The sequence below is a fragment of the Stegodyphus dumicola genome, chromosome 4 (assembly GCF_044657685.1).
Source record: "Stegodyphus dumicola isolate Sdum_Otavi_A_Nest chromosome 4, ASM4465768v1".
NCBI lineage: Eukaryota > Metazoa > Arthropoda > Arachnida > Araneae > Eresidae > Stegodyphus > Stegodyphus dumicola.
In genome coordinates, this window is record NC_140771.1 from 180794855 (window position 1) to 180814633 (window position 19779).

The 19779-nt window shown below is 30.5% G+C and overlaps 1 protein-coding gene across 4 annotated transcripts in view; it reads left to right on the top strand.

Annotated features, from left to right (window-relative positions):
• Nucleotides 1–19779, top strand: part of LOC118183184 (uncharacterized) — a 77258-nt gene that overhangs the window by 34338 nt on the left and 23141 nt on the right. For all 4 annotated transcript variants that reach the window (XM_035352634.2, XM_035352635.2, XM_035352633.2 and 1 more), the window contains exons 6-7: nt 5927–6004; nt 13270–13389. In XM_035352634.2, the coding sequence (XP_035208525.1) occupies nt 5927–6004; nt 13270–13389 (198 nt within the window). The remainder of the gene's footprint in view (nt 1–5926; nt 6005–13269; nt 13390–19779) is intronic.

Genomic DNA, 19779 nt, shown 5'->3' on the forward strand with positions numbered 1-19779 from the left:
TAATCGTAGGTCATTTTTATTTCATTAATTATAAATAATTATGCCATATTTTTTCATTTTTAAAAGAAGCAATTATTCATATTATTTTCTTCTTAATATCTGCAATTTCTTTGATCTAAATTTTTTACTAGCTGCTACTTTCATAACTGTTAATTTTAAGCTTTTAGGTAATAAGTTGAAAATTCCCCATACTTAATTCTACAACTCTCTCTCTACGCATGTATGTTCAGCTGATGCTTAACACGATACTGGTACTAATTTATTTCATAAATGTTATACCTTACAGAATCTTTCCTCCTTTCCTTAACATGTGACCTCTCAGAGTTTGATTTCATATGATGCTTTCTTATCCTCGTGTAACAATTATGTTTTGTAGTAAAATTGTTAGATATGCATTTTTATGTTTTTAATGTGTTATACCTGTCTTAATATATGATGTTTTCCTATTTAAATGCCCTTTTTCTATGTATATTTTAAAAATATATTACTTATTTCTTAACTTTTATGTTAAAAGAAAACACATTTAGTTTTACCCCAAGACAGGTTTTAGGTTGTATTACTCTTTCACATTTGAAGACATTTTTGCTCTAAAGAACTAGCAACTCGAGACAGTTCTGCAAATACTAGGCAAACTTCTTCAGATATATTAAAATTATTTTATCTATAATAAATGTATGTAATATATTTTAACATTTTATTTATTTCTACATCTTAGAAAGACAAAATCTTTAAAAATATTATACTGCATAGTTGTTTTTTGTTTGATGTTTTGTGAAAGAGTTGTCGAGGGGCATCCTCAGTTTGCCAAGGCATATATTGCAGAACTGAGTTATTTCATGCTTTCTGCTGAATTTATTATGCTGAGGGCAAACCTTTCAACCCTTTTCATTTCTTGTTGAAATCACATGCAGCTTGTCATTTAAATGTGTATTCTTCAAACTGTATGTCAGATCTTGATTATCAGCTTGGTGAAAGTCTCCTCTCACTTGTTCTACCATAGTTTTGACATATCACAGATGACTAGCTGCCCTTCTGTATTTTTGTCGGGTTTATAAAGCATATACAAATTGACTAAGACCCTCCAAAAAATAGCTTGTGCCACCATTTCAAGAACTTCTTCAGGAAACAGTACATTAAAACATATTTATCCACTAGATTGTCACACGCTTACAAATTGGGTCATTTGAAATGTTCTAAAGTTTTTTTTTTTTTTTTTTTTTTTTTTTTTTTTAATTACATTTTAATGAAACAGTACAAAAACATAAATTTTCTTTCAGTCACACAAACACCATTTTATTCTCTGACATTTTGAAGTCTTTCAGGCAGCTTGAAAATTCCTTTTTTAGAAAAAGATATTCAGTAGGTGTATTCATTAAGAAGTTATCATTGTACTGTTTGACAGTCTCCAAAGAAGCTAACTCCTAGCCATTTAGAGAAATTAAAAATAATCTGAAGAGCTGAAAATCTAAGAGGGCAAGATCTAATAAATATAGGGATGACACAAAACATCTTGGCCATATCAATTAGTTTTTGTCTAACATCCATTAAAATGGGGTCTAGTCCCACCATACACAAAACATTATTTTTCTCAGATGTAGTGTCTCTTGATGCCACTAAAGATGTTCTTTTTGCTTATCCCATAATATTATCCTTGTAATATTATCGTATTGTATCTACTTTTCATCTTCAGTAATTAGCCATTTCAAAAAAAAGGAGCTTTTTAATTTTTTCCAGCAAAGAATCGAAAGCCAAACTTCCAGCAAATATATTCTTCTCAATAAAGTACACAAGGATTGGACAAAAATATTGAAACACCCCATAAAATGCATGTTTCAACTGAAATTGTTCATTCTTGCAAAAGCTGGCAGTGATGTGTTTGGTCACTAACGCAACCTGAACACCTTGCACAAAAAAGAAGGGGACAGTTCTATATCTCCCATTCTACTTGACCGCCTGTCAAAATTTAACTTCTGTTTTCCATGTCTCGAAAGCACAACTTAATATATACCATATTTGCCAGCGTATAAGACACACCCCCTTTTTCACACACATTTTTGAAGAATAAAACTTTAATACTGATCATTATTTATGAATTTACAGTATTTTAAATGTAAAGTAATACAAATACAAAGTAATACTTTCTGCAAATACCCAATCTATCTGGGAAAGAACACCTTTTAATCTTTTTCGTCAAAATCCAGACACTCATCTGCAGAGCTAAATGAAGAGTCGCTTGAAACTTCTGAACCAGCATCCAAGTCTTCATACAATAAATTGTCGGTTGTACCATCCAGTGCATTACTAATGCCACACTTCGTAAATGATTTAACTATTGTTTCGGTTTTCACAGCATCCTGTGAAGCTTTGACCCAATCACAAACTGAAATGAATGTAATTAAAAACTTAGTACCGACATAAAGACACACCCCATTTTTCAGACCTCTTTTCAACGAAGAAAGTGTGTCTTCACGCCGGCAAATATATATATTATATTTATATATAGTATTATTGTAACGTATGTATTTCAATACAAAAGCAGACCTTTTCTGAAATAACATAGCAATTTTTCCCATATTTCAATTCTACGATTCAAATTATGCCTAGGTATTACATTTTGTAATTTTGAGTAAAAATTTATAGAGAAATTTTAAAATTTATCTTGCTGCATTTTTTCACTTTCCGCCAAGAATAATTCACTTGGCGAACTTTATAATTTATGGCAACCTATCTTCCTTCCCTTTTTTTCATTGTACAGAAGCAGAAAAAAGGTCATCCTTCATACTTTCAAAGTGTGTAAACCACATTTGGCATTATTGTGGCTTATAATGAATATGCCAAACTTCAAAATGTAAATTCACATATATCTTAGGAAATTTTAAATAAAAAAACTCTAATACATCTACTTTAAGATGATAAAAATTATTTTTAAATAAATCGTAAAAAAAATAGACGAATTTTATTTGGAATGAACCTAAATTTCAAATGTGAAAGGAAGAATCAAATAAGTTTAATAAAAAAAAGAGATAATAAATATATACCATATTCAATTAACATGGAGGAACTAAAATTTTGAGAGCTAATTTTTTAAAAACTACTTGTGCAATGTTTACAAAACTTGGCACTTTGGCATAATTTGAGCCGTAAAATCGAAATATGGAAAAAAATTGATATGTTATTTCAGAAAAAGCCTGATTTTGGGTCAAAATACTTATGTTTCTGGAGAAAAAAGGTCTATATTAATCTATTATATATCCTAAGTCATGCTTTCGAGACATGGAAACAATTGGTCCAGGAGATATAGATTTGTTCCTTCCCTCTTTTTTTTTTTTTTTTTTTTTTTTTTTTCACAAAGTGTACAACATTTTCAATGCATTCCAAGTGTCATTCATTATCAAGACAATGTTCTGTGCAGTTGTAAGCCATCACATTGGAGCTAAATGAATTTGAACGTGGACAAGGGTTAAGTGATCTAAGATTTTTAACTCATAGAGGAAAACCAGAAAAACTACATCTGCTAAATTACAGTGCAGACAAAAATGTCTGTTGAATGATCATGACAGACAGTCTGTTGAATGATTGAAGAGGATTGTGAGAAAAAATAGAGACTAAAGTCACAAAAGAATTTGGTGGAACGAATGGTACACTCGCAAACCTTGTCAATGTCAAAACAATATGAAGAGAGTTCTAATAATGACTTCTCTGCCACCTTGTAAAATCTTTTTTTGTTACTGTTATTAAGTATATGTAACGAATTTTTCGTAGAGTATTATTCTGGTTAGTGAGTAGAATCAGTAATAAAATGATAAAGCTATTATTAAACTTGTGTACTGACAGATGTACTTTTCCTCCATATAGTTGTGGGCTGTGCTCAATTGTTTTATAGTCTTTTTTACTTTTCTCCTACTGTTGTTCCAATAGACACAAAACCTCTAAAAGTAATATTGCTATCATTGTCAAGTTCAGTCTGAAGATGTTAAAAGTCAGGCCAATCATGAACTAGTTTCTCATTAGTAAAGCTTACAGCCATTTCAAGAAGTGTCATTTTACGACTCCTGAAAAAGCACATAAAAGAAATAAATGTATCCATGAACTGGCACAACTCTTATCTCCTGCAGTTTTAATAAGATAAGCAAGCATTGTCACCACTTGAGTTGCTGAATAAAATACTATGATAACTAAAAGCCATTTCTCATGTGCAAATGGTTAATTATTCTCTATTCTTAAAGAGTATCTTTTTTACAAATAAAGCTGATACATGTGAGCTGTCTTATATGCAATGTCTCTTGTTTTCCTTTTACAAAATATCACCAGAAACGTAGGTTCATTTTCTATAAGGTGTAAAAATATATAGATGAGTGTATAAATTTCTGTATATAGTAAACCTTTATTATCCATGTTTTCAGTTTTCCTTTGTGAAGAACAACCGAATGTACAGTTTTTACCATTGCAAAATTTTTCATTAATTTATTATTGTTCATGCTTCCCCCCCTTAATTTTCTATTTATATTACTCACACATGCTATTTGTTTACTGTTCAGTTTCCAATCTTCACTTCTGAACATGTGATAGACCAAACCTCCAAACAAGCAGAAAATGTCAGATAACAAAGTGGAGTTTGAAGATATTAAGAAAGATTTTTCTATAAAATTTTCATAAAAATTTTCTTTCATGGAACAATAAACTGATTGCATTACAGTCTTGAATTAGGTTGTCTTATAGAAAGGCGAGTGAAGTTTAAGTATAATGTGTCTACATATTCCACTACAAATCTAATCACAACATGGCAATTCCCTTTTGCGGAACTCCATATTGGTGGGAGAAGCAAGTTTTCGTCTTAACTCTTCTGAAAAGTTAATTTGCTGCAATCCCTGGCATACCAGACAGGGCAATGGATTTTTTATAATCTCTCAGGTATAGCACAAAGGATATCGAGTGGAGCTTGTTGAAAGCGAAGAAAAGTGATCATCACGCTACCCGTACGACACAGATCGTTGAAGCCATTACTATCTGAGACAGCACTTTTGAATAGGAGGAATCGGCTCACGTATTTTATATCTTCAGAGCTAAAACTGTCAGTTTACAGATTTCAATAGCACAATAAACAACACCCAGTGGAGGCTGAAATTTAAGAAAGGGGGCTTTCAAAATTTACTGGAGCATTATGGAATGTTAAGAAAGGAGAAAAAAGGTCTTTATTTATGTTTTTAGTGGCTCCAATGTTGATTAACACTTTTATTGAATTAATTTTCATTATTAAATGCAATTAGGTTTACCTATATAAATATATACTTTCTTTAATTATTCTGTTAATGTTTTAACTGAAATTATTCCAATTCAGTCTGAATGGCACATATTGTGCCGAAGTCACATGTCCTCTTAGTCTGTTTATGTACAGCTTCATATTCGCAATACAGTGGAAGAAAATAAAGGATTACTGTATAGTAAATAATAATAATATTTTACTCTACTTTTATATACTTGTGAATAACTCTACTGAAATGTTATTTTTATTGAATTAATTTTCATTATTAAATGCAGTTAGTTTACCTATGTAAATATATACTTCCTTTAATTTTAATGTTAATGTTTTAACTGAAATTATTCCAATTCTGTCTGAATGGCTCATATTGTGACGAAGTCACATGTCCTCCTAGTCTGACTATATACAGCTTCATTATCCGCAATACAGCAGAAGAAAATAAAGGATTACTGTATAGTAAATAGTAATGATATTCTACTCTAATTTTATATAATTGTGAATAACCGTACTGAAAAGTTTTGTATTTTCATTCATAATAAAAACTGGAATTTTCGATTCCGTGTAGTCAATTTATTACAAATTTTTTAAATATTGAAAGTTCTTTTCCTCCCTTTATGTTGGAACCTTTTTTATCGAATGGTTGCTAATTAAAATATGATTTTATAGGTGAAACAAGTGAGCAAAGTTGTACCAATGTTCTTGCCACTTTAGCTGCTTTGGCAGAAGCTACTGCTCCTAATGCAAGTAAGTAAACAAAGATTTAAAAAAAAAAAAAAGTTATTGGAATAAATCTGTCATCTTTTGGTGACAAATAAGGCTTTAAATTTAATAACCTCTTTGAAATCAATGAGCTTATTTTAATAGCTATCTGTTATAAGCAGCACTATGATAAATATATTTTTATGCAAATAAATATGTTGTAGGGTTTTAATAATAAATAATGTTGATTGTTTGGTAGTTGTTTGTAAAATTGTACTTAATAAAAAGTTACTTAAGATTTTTCTTGGTAGTGTGCTACAGAGAAAAGCCTTACTAACTTGACACTGCAAATAGGCACCTACTGCTATTAACATAAATTTATCTCTTTGTCAATAAAATGTGTTCCAAAGTTTTCATTTTGAAAGTTTGCAACTGCAATATCAGGTAAAGTAGTTTGTCTTTGCATAACTGTTTAAATTCATGTAAAGCATTTGCAAATTTTTAAAACAGCAGCATATGACTGGGGGGGCTACTTTAGTTGCCAACATATATTGTTTGTTCTTTTATATTTTCCTGTAAAAAGGTTAAATATCTGTTTTCTTGCGCCAGGATAATTTCCAAATATGGCCATAAAGCATGTTTACTGACTACGACCAACAGTGTGCGTACTATACTTCATGATATTCACCCGAGAACATCATCTGCTGTCCATTCTTTATGCTGCTTTGTAGTAGTTTTTCCCCCACTATTAAGTAAACTAAATTGTCTTTGAAATATGTCAGAAATTCCACATTTGTGAAAGTGTTTCTTGTTGTCAGGATTTTTCTTTACAATTTGTCTATTGTTCTTAAAAAAAAAAAAAAAAAAAAAAAAAACTGATTAATACTGCTGTATGGAAAGCTTAGCGAGAAGTATGCAACATGTTGGGTTATCTATGACCTGTAATCTGCGTTTCTGATATTCTGAGTTCAGTACAATGTTTAACTCATGAAATTAAACTAACCAACAATAAGCTAATGTGTTCATTATATATGTCTTCATGTACAAGATATGAGTTGATATAGCATGAAATTGATGCAGTTTTTCAGTTGTTCTGCAAATGACCAAATGGTGCATTGCTGGAGTCTAATATCAGAATCCATTATGATGAGTAAGTAAATTTATTTTTAAAAGGCAGTAAAATTTGGAAAGGTTTCAGTGAAAAAGATGGGAAATAGGAATACACTTCCATCTTCTTTTCAGCTGGAACTGCTAAGGGAACTACTCAAGTTTTTTAACCTCTTCACGCCGACTGTCACGTATACGTGCCAGCAACGAACACACTTATCTACCGGCCGACACGCAGGCGTGACATAGCATTGTTGCATTTTCTACCGACTGTCACGTATTTGTGCCAGTACCTTGGAACGTTTTTCAAACTATAATTTCTGCCACAAGATGGCACTGTATGTCCGTATGGTTTCAGATACATGTGCATTAGACCTTCTACTTGAAATGAGAGAAGCATGACTCACATACATGTGTTTTTGATTATATAAACAAACGGGGAACTAAATGTTTCCGAATGGCGTGATTTATGACGTCTCTTTAAATGCCACTTTATTCGCACGTGGTAGTTGTTTATTATAAGTAGAAGTTTTATATGCGCTAAAGCATTGAGTATTTCTGTTTACAGTTCAGTTTTTAGAAAATAATTAGATCTTGTTAGACGTGAATTCTTTCTGTTTTTACCGTTTCAATGTCGAAGCGTCGAAAATGTTTAACAGAGCATGAAATAGCAGAAATGATGCAAAATATTTCAGATATTGATTCTGATATTCTGATATTGATTCTGAAAGATTAACTGAAAGACATTTTCCAAAACTTTGTTCAGAAGAGACTGATAAGAAAATGAGACGACGATGCTTCGTTTGTTCACATTCCCAGAAAAATCCTCCAAAACGGCAAATGAGTTATTACGAGTTCAAGGAATGTAACGTAGGACTGTGTGTAGATCCCTGTTTTAAAATTTTTCATACGAAAAGAGAATTTTAAGTAATATATTTAGTTTTCAGATTATAATGTTAAAAGTCATAAAATGGTGAGTAATTAAAATAAAATTTGTAAAATATGCATTTAAACAAGAAATAAGGTAATTGAAGTATATATATAAAAATATCTATAAAGCATAAGCCATTTAAATACTCTATAGAGCATTATTAAACAATGCGTTGATACTTCGGAAATTTCATGGATTTAGGCTTAGTAGCAAAAAAGCCCCAGGCCGTGGAGAGACGCTCGTGGAAGACACTGCCGGCCTCCGCGATAAGCGCGCGTTTTCGCTACCCGGCTCGAAGGGGTTAAACTTTCCTTTAGGGTGTCGCCTTTGTTAATTTTCAGGTAAGAGACTACAGAATACAAAGGAATTTTTTTCTCTTTTCTGCTGACTCTTATCCATAAACTAGGAAAATCTATGAAATTGCTATTTCTTAGCTGAAGGATTGTGGGAGGGCCAAATTTCTCTGGCCTATTTCATTCGGAGCCATCTGTTGTCAAATAATGGAATATTAACTTTTGCAAACACTGCATTGTATTGAAATTAGGCCTTGGTAGTAAGTATTTCCTAGTACACCTAAAATCAATACATATTCTAATGAGTTTGAGTTTGTTTTTCAAATTGTGTATAATGTAGAATTATATGTAATTATTGACAATTTATGCATGAAAATAATGTTTGACCATTTGTTTCTTGTACAAACCAGCAATTTGCATTAATTTTTTATATAAAATTGAAGTAACAATTTTAGTTTTATGCATATATATTAACCAACTCCCCTTGCATTTTTGTGATATTAGTATATTTTTTACTGTTATCAGTTGGTTGTTCTTTTTAACCTTTTAACTGTCAAGTTATTGTGATGATTTGGGTGCATAAATTGTCAATTTTTTTTATTCCAAAAATGAAAATTTGTCTTGCGGTAAAAAAAAAAAAAAAAAAAAAAAAAAAAAAAAAAAAAAAAACTGCACACTTTGAACTGTAACCTCTATCCTTTGAAACCTTCAGTAAAGGTATAACAATACAATGCACTAAAAAAAAAATTTAGCCGAGTAATGTTCGGGCTTGACATTTTGGGATACCAGTGGTTATTTCGGGCCGAGGTTATTTCGGGCATGACAGTTAAAAGGTTAATGTTTTATTTTTTTAACATTTTATTGATTTTTCCAACTTTGCATTGTAATAGATATTCCATCATTCAAACTATATCCCTGTTAATTTTTATTCCTTGCATTCTTGCTATAATAGCTTTCTTTATTTATTATGTATGTATTCTTTTCAGTATTCTCTTTTAGCTGGAAAAAAAAAAACTTTATATTTATTGTATTGCAATTCATTTTGCATCTTTCAGATGACAATATTAGTGCAAAATTCTAGTGAGTAAGTGAATTATCAAAACACACTGAAAGTCTTTTGCCCCGAACTAACATTCCACTATCGAAGGAAAATGAAAAGGAATTTACTAAACCTTGTAGTTGTTAGTAGACATGAATGTCATTGGATAATGACTATCTCCAAAGCCTGAAGATTGGGGGGGGGGATTTCTCAGGCTGATATTTCAGTTGAAGCCATCTTTTTCAGACACTGCTACTCTGACCTATTTTTGGCCACCGTCTTCAAAGCATTAAGCCATAAATGCTTGAAGTTGGAGTTTTAATGATGTTAAAGAAAGTATTTCAAGATTGTATTTGATTGCTGTGAAGAGCTATGGGAGAATTCCTTTAATGGGTCACAGTGTAATACTTCATTCAAGAGTAGTACAGATACTTCTGGAGACTAAGGATATTAATATCATTGACTGACTGGCAGGTTTCTGAAGCAGGAATCTCACTGGTTCCCACCATGTCCATAAAAGTCTATCATTTCTTTGCTCAGTCGTAAAGGAATCAGTATACGTAAATCCATGTATATGTGATACCAAATGTTTTTGAGTATTTTGGGTATAGAAATATATTGTATAGATGTCTTATATCTCTTAAAGTTTCTGTTACTGGTACTTTTGTGTTATTGAAACCACCTTAGTAGAGGTTGCCAAATTTTCAGAATGTGCCAAATTTTGTTAACCACAGGGTTCGTAGCGGTCCTTATAAGTCCTTATATTTGAAACTAAAATATAAAGGCCCTTATAGGTGCTTACTTTTTCTTTAAAGCCCTTATTTTTTTTGTTTTTAGTGCTTATTTTTTGCTTTTAGTGCTTTTTTTTTTTTTTTTTTTTTTTTAATGAACGCACTATTTTTTCCCGTACCAAAGCTGAAACTAAATAAACAACTTTTCTTCCTAATATGGAATGTCAGATGGTGAATCATACTCCCGGAAATAGCTTTTCCCCCTTTCTTTGCATTAACATAACCTTTGGTGAAGAGTACAGACAGGTGCCCATCGTTCTATTGGTCAAAGAATTGCGAAAGCAGTAGAAAATTCCGGTACATTCGACATTCTTTTCCTCCCACCCAAATACTACACACATTTGAATTTCTATCAAGATCTTAAAAATTTGCATTCTCGTTCTGCTTGGTCAGTACATATTTGTGTTTATTATGATCGTTATGCTTATATTATGAGCATATGTATGAATGTTTATAATAGCATAGTTTCAGTAACTGCTGAAGTATAGTAAACTTCCAAAAATGGTTGTCTTTTAACACAGATTAGCTTTCTAAGGAATAATATTCGGAATGGCTTAAATAAAGGAAAAATAATCGAATAGTCAAAATAATTTCATTTTTTTTTTTGGCCAATACATTATACAGTACGAAGGTTGAGAGGTCTCCCCTTTCTCCGGAAAATCTTGAATATTGAAACTGTTACAATTCGCTGCAAAACAAGCAACAAACCTCTTTTTTTTTTTTTTTTTTTTGTCACTTTCCAATCTGGATCTAAAAGTTCTGCGGTCTACCAATCCAAGCGAAGAATGATTCTATTCCGGAAATTTAACGCCGTCTGTTGAAAATTAGAATGAAAAACACCCCAGTTATTTAGTTCTTTATTCTCCCAATACCGGCAGTTGTTGATTCCGATTGCATAATATCACGTAGGGAAGAATTACGGCACACGTTTGCGATATTTTGCAGAGATAATTAATTTTGATGTTCAGTCCGAGATTTGTTTATGAACACTTAAAAGAGTTTTACTGTGCTTGCTAAGCAGAATATTTTTTAGTTCCGTTGGTTTATTTTTATATGATGCACATATCAATATGTCAAAAGCATTTATTTAGCGGAAAAATCTAAAGAGCGGCTAAAGTCTATCCCTCCGCTCCTTCAAGTTACGCTCGACTGTCCGAATATTCGCCAATTTCCAAGTATGCGGGAAAGTTATGCTTTTACTGTTAAAGGATGACTGCATGAAGTAAATTTCTGTCTTCTGATTTTAGAAATGTTTCTCTTTTTTACTTAAATTACTTTGTTTGCAATATTTGTTAAAGAAAAACTGATATACAATGAAAATTTAGAAAATGTTCAGAATTTAGATTTAAAGTATTTAAATATCAGTATGAGTGGAAAAATAAATTGTATTTATTATTAGGTTCCAAGCGAAAACAATAAATATGCTATATTATTATTTATTTTCTCTGTTTTGAACTGAAATTTCTTCATTAAATCTTGTAATATAGTTTAGTTCTTCATAGTTTTTTTTTCTCTCATTGTAAACTAGTTCTGTAAATTGAACTATTATTTAAAAACCAAAAAAAAGTAATTATTTTCCATGGTTGAGGTAATGCTTATTTTCTCTTAATAAGTATTGCATTTCTCATATTTTAAATTACAAGTCTAATTTTTAAGATTATGCAGTTGTGTAGGATGTAATTAGACAGGTGCTTATTTCTTTTTTCTTAAAATGTGCTTGAAAAGTGCTTGTAGGTGCTTATTTTTTTAACTAAAATGTGGCTATGAACCCTGTAACCATCTGTGCACAACTGCTCTTCCCATTCTTACAATGCTTAGTCAAGTAGCATTGCGATTTTCATATGCATTCTTTTTGTTGTATTCCAAGTTCCAAAGAATTTTATAAACAAATCCTGCTATTTTTTGCCTTCGTTTTAAAGTCTGTGCTTGTGGACTTTGACAGCAATGAAAGAAACTTCAGTAAAATTTCTGCAGAATTTTGCCACAAACTCTCTAGTAGGAACAATGAAAAGATGGATTTGGTAGATAGCTGGTGTTGCCGAGTTTTACACAATGAGTCTCTGCAATTCTCTGATTTATTTATTTATTTTTTTTTTTTAAATGTGTGTGTAAGAAAAAAGATTGCTGTGTACTTAAAAAAATTCAGAAAGATTTGTAGTCAAATGTGTTCTATTTTTTAAATGTATCATGAAACCCTTATTTAACAACTGAAATTTGTATCTAAAATTGCTAAAATATGTTGACTTCTCATATGTTGATAATGCTTGTCAACTTAGATAAATATCAATAGTTTAGAAATTTTTTCTTAAAAATGTCTCAAAAAATAAAAAAAATCTGAAAAGTTTCAGATTTTAAAGTACGTTCAAAGGGGCATTTTTTTTTAACATTTTGTGTGTTACCTTTATTTATTAAATATCATGTTCTTCGCACTTAAACCATAAAATTCAGTTCAAGAGCAATATCACAATATAATTTTTAAATGAGCATATCTTTAGAATTTTTGATACACAGCCATGTGCGTTGGAGATAATAATGTTTTTTCTATACAATTGCCATTGCTTGCTTTGAAATCCGTGAGTTTGTTAGTCAAAAATTTGTTAAAGTTTTACAAAATATGAAATCGATAATAGAACAAATTCCAAATTTCAAATTTGGGCTTCCAGATGCCCACATTCCCAAGAGGATTACATTATTCAAAATTGGATGACTAGGTACTGTTGTTTTATTACAATGCAAGAAACATATATACATTTATGCAGATTCTTCAGTTTAATTTTTTTAATGTAATACAAGGTGATAATGTTTGGCAACAGTTTGAAAAGTGAAAGAATGCTTGTAGTGAATCAAAACAAAATGGCAAAACAAAATTAATAGTCCTTCTAGGCAAATTGACCCTTTGGACTAAAAATCAACAACTTGTAGCTTATAAGTAATGTTTGTCCTTTTATCTGTAAAAAATCTCCAGATTGCATCAAGTTTGTTACATTAGTTCTTAAGTATCCTGTTATTTTATAGGAATATTTTTTAAAGTATTAATTTAGCTATTATAAAAGAACTTGTTTATAAATATATTAAATAAATATTATTAAATATTGATTGTTTTTCAATTTTCATGATGATTATTATGACAAATTTTATTTGTCTTTAAGCAATATCAACATCTGAGGCTTTGCAATGGCTAGAAATGAACGGTATTCCTATGTTACCAACAGATAACAGTACAGTTGTTGCTTCTGCTTTAGAAGGGGGACAGACTGTGTCTTTGACAGGTAGATTAATTATATTTAAAAATTAATACATGAATGTATATATGTGGGTTGTTCAAATGGTTATGTCAATGAGAAAATTTAAAATGTGTAACTTTATCCTGAATACAAATTTCCTAAATATCCATTTCATAGTACTAATGCCATTCCTTAAAAGCTTTGTGGTACAGTACAAACTCCGAGATCCGGATGTCCAATATCCAGAATGATCTAAAACCTGGACCTTAAAGCCATCAACAAAAAAATATTTTTTATACTTTACACATGTGCATTTGATTTTTTTCCCTGTAAGAAAACATGCAGAGAATCCATATTCTTAATTTCACATAATAATATTGATTAATAGATTAATTCTTAATCTAAATAAAATACCTCATTATTGAAGAAACAATCATTGTAGCATAAATTTGTGTGATCAATAATTTGGCTGCGTATCTGCTTGGCATACATCTGAAATTGAAACATTCTACATGGAGACATTGTTGATTTTACAACTACTAATATTTTAATCCCTGAGGTCAACCTGCCGAGTCATTATTTATTACATTTTGCTTTCATCACTGTATGTTTATCAACACATGATAACTTGAGTAATGACTCATGCAGCGATATGCCTAAACAATTATATATATATATTAGCAGTTGAATAACAAAGAGTATGGAAACCTTTTATGTTCACTTTAAGCTTAGCAATGATAACAGATTTAAGTTAAATGTGCTAGATATTCATGAGGAAAAATTTAACAAAATTTTCTTTCCATATGCTAAAAATAGATTTTGTTAATGATACTCATAAGCCAAAAGATTACATTTAATGCTATTTGAATTAAGAATAACTGATATTTTATTCACCTAATCCCGGTGCCAGAGCTCATATGGCCGCACTGCACAGCAGAATTTAGGGAAGACAAAATTTCTGCCATTTAAAGAAGCACGAAGTAACAAAATTAAGGGATGATAAAATTTTTAGAATTTTGGAAAAGCACTGGGACCCAAAATTACAGGCGGCAAAAGTTTAGAGCTTAAGAAGGTGCTTGGTAGCAAAATTTAGGACCCGCAGAGATTGCATCAGGTGACAAAATATCTAGTGCCAGCCCTCAATAAGCTTATGTGGGAATTTATTTTTTCAAGACTCAGATGAGACTTAAGCATGTACAAGATTTAGACATAAATATAATAAATAAGTAAATTAATACAATTCAGGCTGAATTTTCTCAGTGCGCAATATAGGCAAGGAAAAATTTAACGGCTAGTTAAATTCGTCAGCAGTCTCATGCTGCGTACCCAAAAATGTATAGTAGATGCTCTTAAGCTAGACTAAAATTATAACTGATGCCAAACAATTTCAGTTAATATATCAGATTGTGCTGTTCCTTAACTTTCTGATTTGATCTAGCTTATTATTTTTAGCTGGCTGTTATAATTACAGCAATTTTGTGAAAATTGAAGTTTGAACTTTCAATTATGTCGAAAAGAGGTTCTAATTCTAGAGCTGCAGCAGGATCTACAAAGTGAAAGCATGTTTCGATGTCCATTAAACAAAAAAGTGGAACTGCTGCAAAAAATGGATATAGGTATATCCGTCTAAAAATTATATGAGAAGTATTGCATTGGAAAGTCAACTGTGGCATAACAGAAAAAGGAACTTTAGGAATTTTTGTGGATTCTGACACCCTACTCACAATGAATAACAGAAAAATTATTCGCTATGCTAAAATTGACAATATGACAAAGTGACGGTTGAATGGATCAAACAACGTTGCAGCGAGGGGCATGCGATTGACAGGTCCAGTGCTAATGAGTCAAGTCAAAATATTAAATGAAGAAATGAACTTAAAACCTGAGTACACATATTCAACAACTTGTTTAATCAAATTTAAAAATCACATTGGTACAAGCAATTAAAAATTTCAGGAGAAAAAGCTTCAGCTAATACTGAGGCTGCTGACTTTTTTGCAGATGAATTTATTAAATTCATTAATAGTGAAAAGTTATCTTCAAAGCAAATTTACAATACTGATGAAACTGGTCTTTCTTGGCAATGTGTACCACGAAATACTTTGGTAACCTTTACACAAGAGGCTCCAACTGGTGTCAAAGATTCCAAAGCTAGACTAACAATTTGAGCATGCAAGAATGCACAAGCGTAAACTTTTCATAATTGAAAAAATACACGATCTCAAGCATTTAAAGGAATAAAGATTTTCCCGTTATATATTGTGCTAATGAAAGAGCATGCGACAGAGAGTTTATTGAAAACAAAAAAAATGGCGATTGACAAGTTAGTCGGAATTCTCAACTTGGCAACTACAGTATTTGAACAGTGGAACTCTATAACTGAACAAGAAATTATGTCTGTATGTAAAATCAAAGAGAAAGTATTATCACAAAAGAAAAGAAGCAACTTAAACAACTTACATTTAAAGAATGTTTAATAAAGTAAACAAATATCAAGTTTTTGTGTGTGTGTGTGTGTGTGTAAATTTTGATACCCTTTAGATCATAAATGCTTCCCATTTCATAAATCATGATTTCATATTTTTTATTTTGTAATTTTGCATGCTGTCATAGTAGATTTAATCTGATGATCTAATATCAGGGAAAATCCCAAATTCGGAATCGCCAAAGTCCTGACTAATCTGGATCTCGGACTTCATACTTTATTTGGGAATTTTTTCATTAGAAGTGTCTTTGTATGTTTCATATTATATTAGACTGCACTGTCAAATCACTGCCTATTTGATAATCAGAGAAATCTGGCATTTCTGGCAGTTATTCTAATATTTGTAATGGATTGAGCAGTTTAAAAACAGTTGACATTTCTAACATAAGTGTATTTATTAAAAATACTTTAAACACCAAATATGTGTACATCTCATAATCTGTTGTAAAATTTAGTCACTATAAATTTAATTACTGTTATCATTTAACTTTTTTTAATATACCTGCTGTAGGCTTTTAATAGAACTAGATTATCTTCTTTTTTAATTATTATTGATCCGGCAATGATAAGAAATCTTTCAGAAATGTGTTTAAAGCCATTAGCATAGTATAAAATTATCCACAGGAATTTCAGATTTTTTTTTCTGCAGTTATCAAGTAAATCTGTAAATTTCAAATTATTTTCCAATTTTGATTGTAATTGTTAGATTGTTTTCCATGTTCAAAGGTGTCACAGAACAACAGATATTACATTAAAGAAGAAAACATGCATGTGTATATGCAATATAATGTAGCAAACGTCCTCTACTTAAATATACATAAATTAAATACAGTTTTTTATTTTTTAATACATTGGCATTACTGGCACTGTCAGAATTTGACCGATTTATAAACATAAATAATGGTGTAAAAATATATAGTTTAGTGCTTGTTTTAGTTACATACTAATTACTTGTATTTTTATGTTTTTCTTTCGTAAAGTCTACCCCCTCCTCCCCCCAAGTCCATTGCCACAGAATTTGAGGATTTTCCTTGCAAACATTGTTGTCTGTTTTGAGGGATTAATCTTGAACTATAAGTATTTGAAAGTTTAAATAATGTGCTTTTATCTTATGAAAGAAGAACTGAATTTCTCTCTTTAAAAAAATAAAAAGAAACAAATCTTAAATTTATGTTGCTAATTTTAATTTTCCCCACAGAAATATTACAAAACTTAAGTAAATTATTTCTTATCTATCATTTCTTTACAAAAGGAAAGGGAGTAATTACTTTTAACATAATAATAAAATAAATTCAGGTTACAGTATAATTATTTATTTTCTTGAGAATTCATAAGTATTCATCACTGTGTTTCTTAACTTGGGGCAGGAGGAACCTGGAGACTTTTTTTAGGAGGGTAAGATTATTTTTTAACCATTTTGATTTAGCTGTACATTGAAATTAAGGAAGCATAATAATTAGCAATAGCTTTTACATGGCTTAAATTATTGTGTGTTGTAATCAAAAATTTTTTAGCTCAGAATGGTTTATGTCAGTAAATAAATTTTTGATAAAATGCCACATTTTTGCATTTTTTGAAGAAACGTCATTTTTCAATACAAAAATTTTATAGGAATCTTGTAATTGAGATAGCTAAGAGAAAATAAATGATACCATTCATAACAAAGGAAGAAAATTAATAATCTTCTCTTTTTTTGTGTGTGCACAAGAAACCAGATGTTTATATCAAAAATAGTGTGTATTTCAAAGACCATTTAAAAATAAATCTGGGTTTCTAAAAATGTACCCACCTACTCCATGGATAATATCATCAGTTTTTAAAGTATATGTTCTTGTGAATGAAATAAACAGTTTAGATTTTAAAGAAAAGAAAAAAGAAAAGTACAGTCCAAAGTCTTTAATACGGACTCGTCGGGACTTCGGCCATTCCGGATTATCGGTTTTCCCGGATTATAGATCATCAGTTTAAATCTGGTAAGAGGGCATGCAAAAATTATAAAATTAAAAATATGAAACCGTAATTTATGAAATAAAGAGCAATTATGATCTAAAGGGTATCAAAATTTACAAAAAAAGAAGCTTAATATTTATTTGTTTACTTTATTAAAAATTTCTTTTAATGTAAGTTGTTTAAGTTGCTTCGTTTTATGTGCTAATACTTTCTCTTTAATTCTATAAACAGGCATAATTTCTTGTTCAGTTACAAAGTTTCGCTGTTCAAGTCCTGTAATTTCTGTGCCGAGAATACCAACTAACATGTCAATTGAAATTTTTTTGTTTTCACTAACCTCTCTGTCACTTTCTTTGTGCTTTTATCCATTTTTTGCAGCAATTCCACTTTTTGTTTGATGGACATCGAAACATGCTTTCTCTTTGTGTGTATCCTTTGGCAGCTCCAGAATTGGAAATTCTTTTTGACATAATCGAAAGTTAAAGCTTACTTTTATACAATTGCTCTAACAGTCCGCAAAAAATAATAATTCGGATCCAATTTGAAGATTAAGGAACAACGCAATCTGCAACATTAACTGAAATAGATAATTGGATAATTTTAGCTTAGCTTATATCGTCCGTTATACAATATACGCGCATGCGTAAATGCTAAAAACTTTTGGCTGTATTATGTTCATGACATGGCATGGCACAGCATAAAGCCAGATGTACAATTCTTTATGACCAAGGAAATTAGACTAGAAGGAGGGAGGGTTTGCAGTTTCCTCCACTATCGGGAAATGAAACCCTACCTAACAAGCTGTGTCCATGTTTGTAATATCAAAACATTGCATTACGGCAGTGAAACATACGTGTTTCTAAGCTGTTCCGTGCATGTATTTTCCAGTAAAACTATGTTAAATTTATCAAGAAATACCTTGCTATTGTTAAATTTTTGTTTTAAAGTAATAAAGATGATATCCATAATTTACCATATACCTGAAATTAATAGCAGATAATTATCTAAAAAAATATTCACGGGTTGCATTTTTTTTTAATAAATTTTTAAATAGATCGTTTTCAGAACCAAACCTTATAACAACAAGAAAATAAATATTAATAAAATAAAACAGATTTGTGTGAATTTAGTGATTTCAGTTTATGTCAGTTTCATATTTATGAATCTCAAAGAAATTTTCTTGAATTAAGCTGAATTGCAGAAATATACCTATACAGTCGAAAGTCTTTAATCCGGACTCGTCGGGACTTCAGCGATTCCGGATTATAGATCATCAGTTTAAATCTGGTAAGATGGCATGCAGAAATTATGAAATTAAAAATATGAAACCATAATTCATGAAATTAAGAGCAATTATGATCTAAAGGGTATCAAAATTTACAAAAAAAGAAGCTTAATATTTATTTGTTTACTTTATTAAACATTTCTTTCAATGTAAGTTGTTGAAGTTGCTTAAGTTGCTTCGTTTTATGTGATAATACTTTCTCTTTAATTCTATAAATAGACATAATTTCTTATTCAGTTACAAAGTTCCGCTGTTCAAGTCTACAATTGTTGTGTCAAGAATACTGACTAATTTGTCAATCGAAATTTTTTCGTTTTCAATAACTTCTGTGTCACTTTCTTCACTATCGGAAGCGAATTACAATGACGAGGAATTTAATTTAAATCATATCAAAGACGGAGTACATCGAGATGAAATACTACATTTAGTAAGGAATTATAAGCCAAATAAAATAAAAACGTCTGCTCTGAAGATAAGGATAGTGCTGACAGATCAACTTCCAATTCAGTGTGCACATCGTGAAATTGATAAACAGGTGTTTTGGAATGGTTAGAAAAACAAACCTTTATCCATTTTTTGCAGCAATTCCACTTTTTGTTTAATGGACTTCGAAACATACTTTCTCTTTGTAGCTCCTTTACATATTAGTAAATATATATCAGAAATTCTATTTGACATAATCGAAAGTTCAAGCTTGCTTTTATAAAATTGCTCT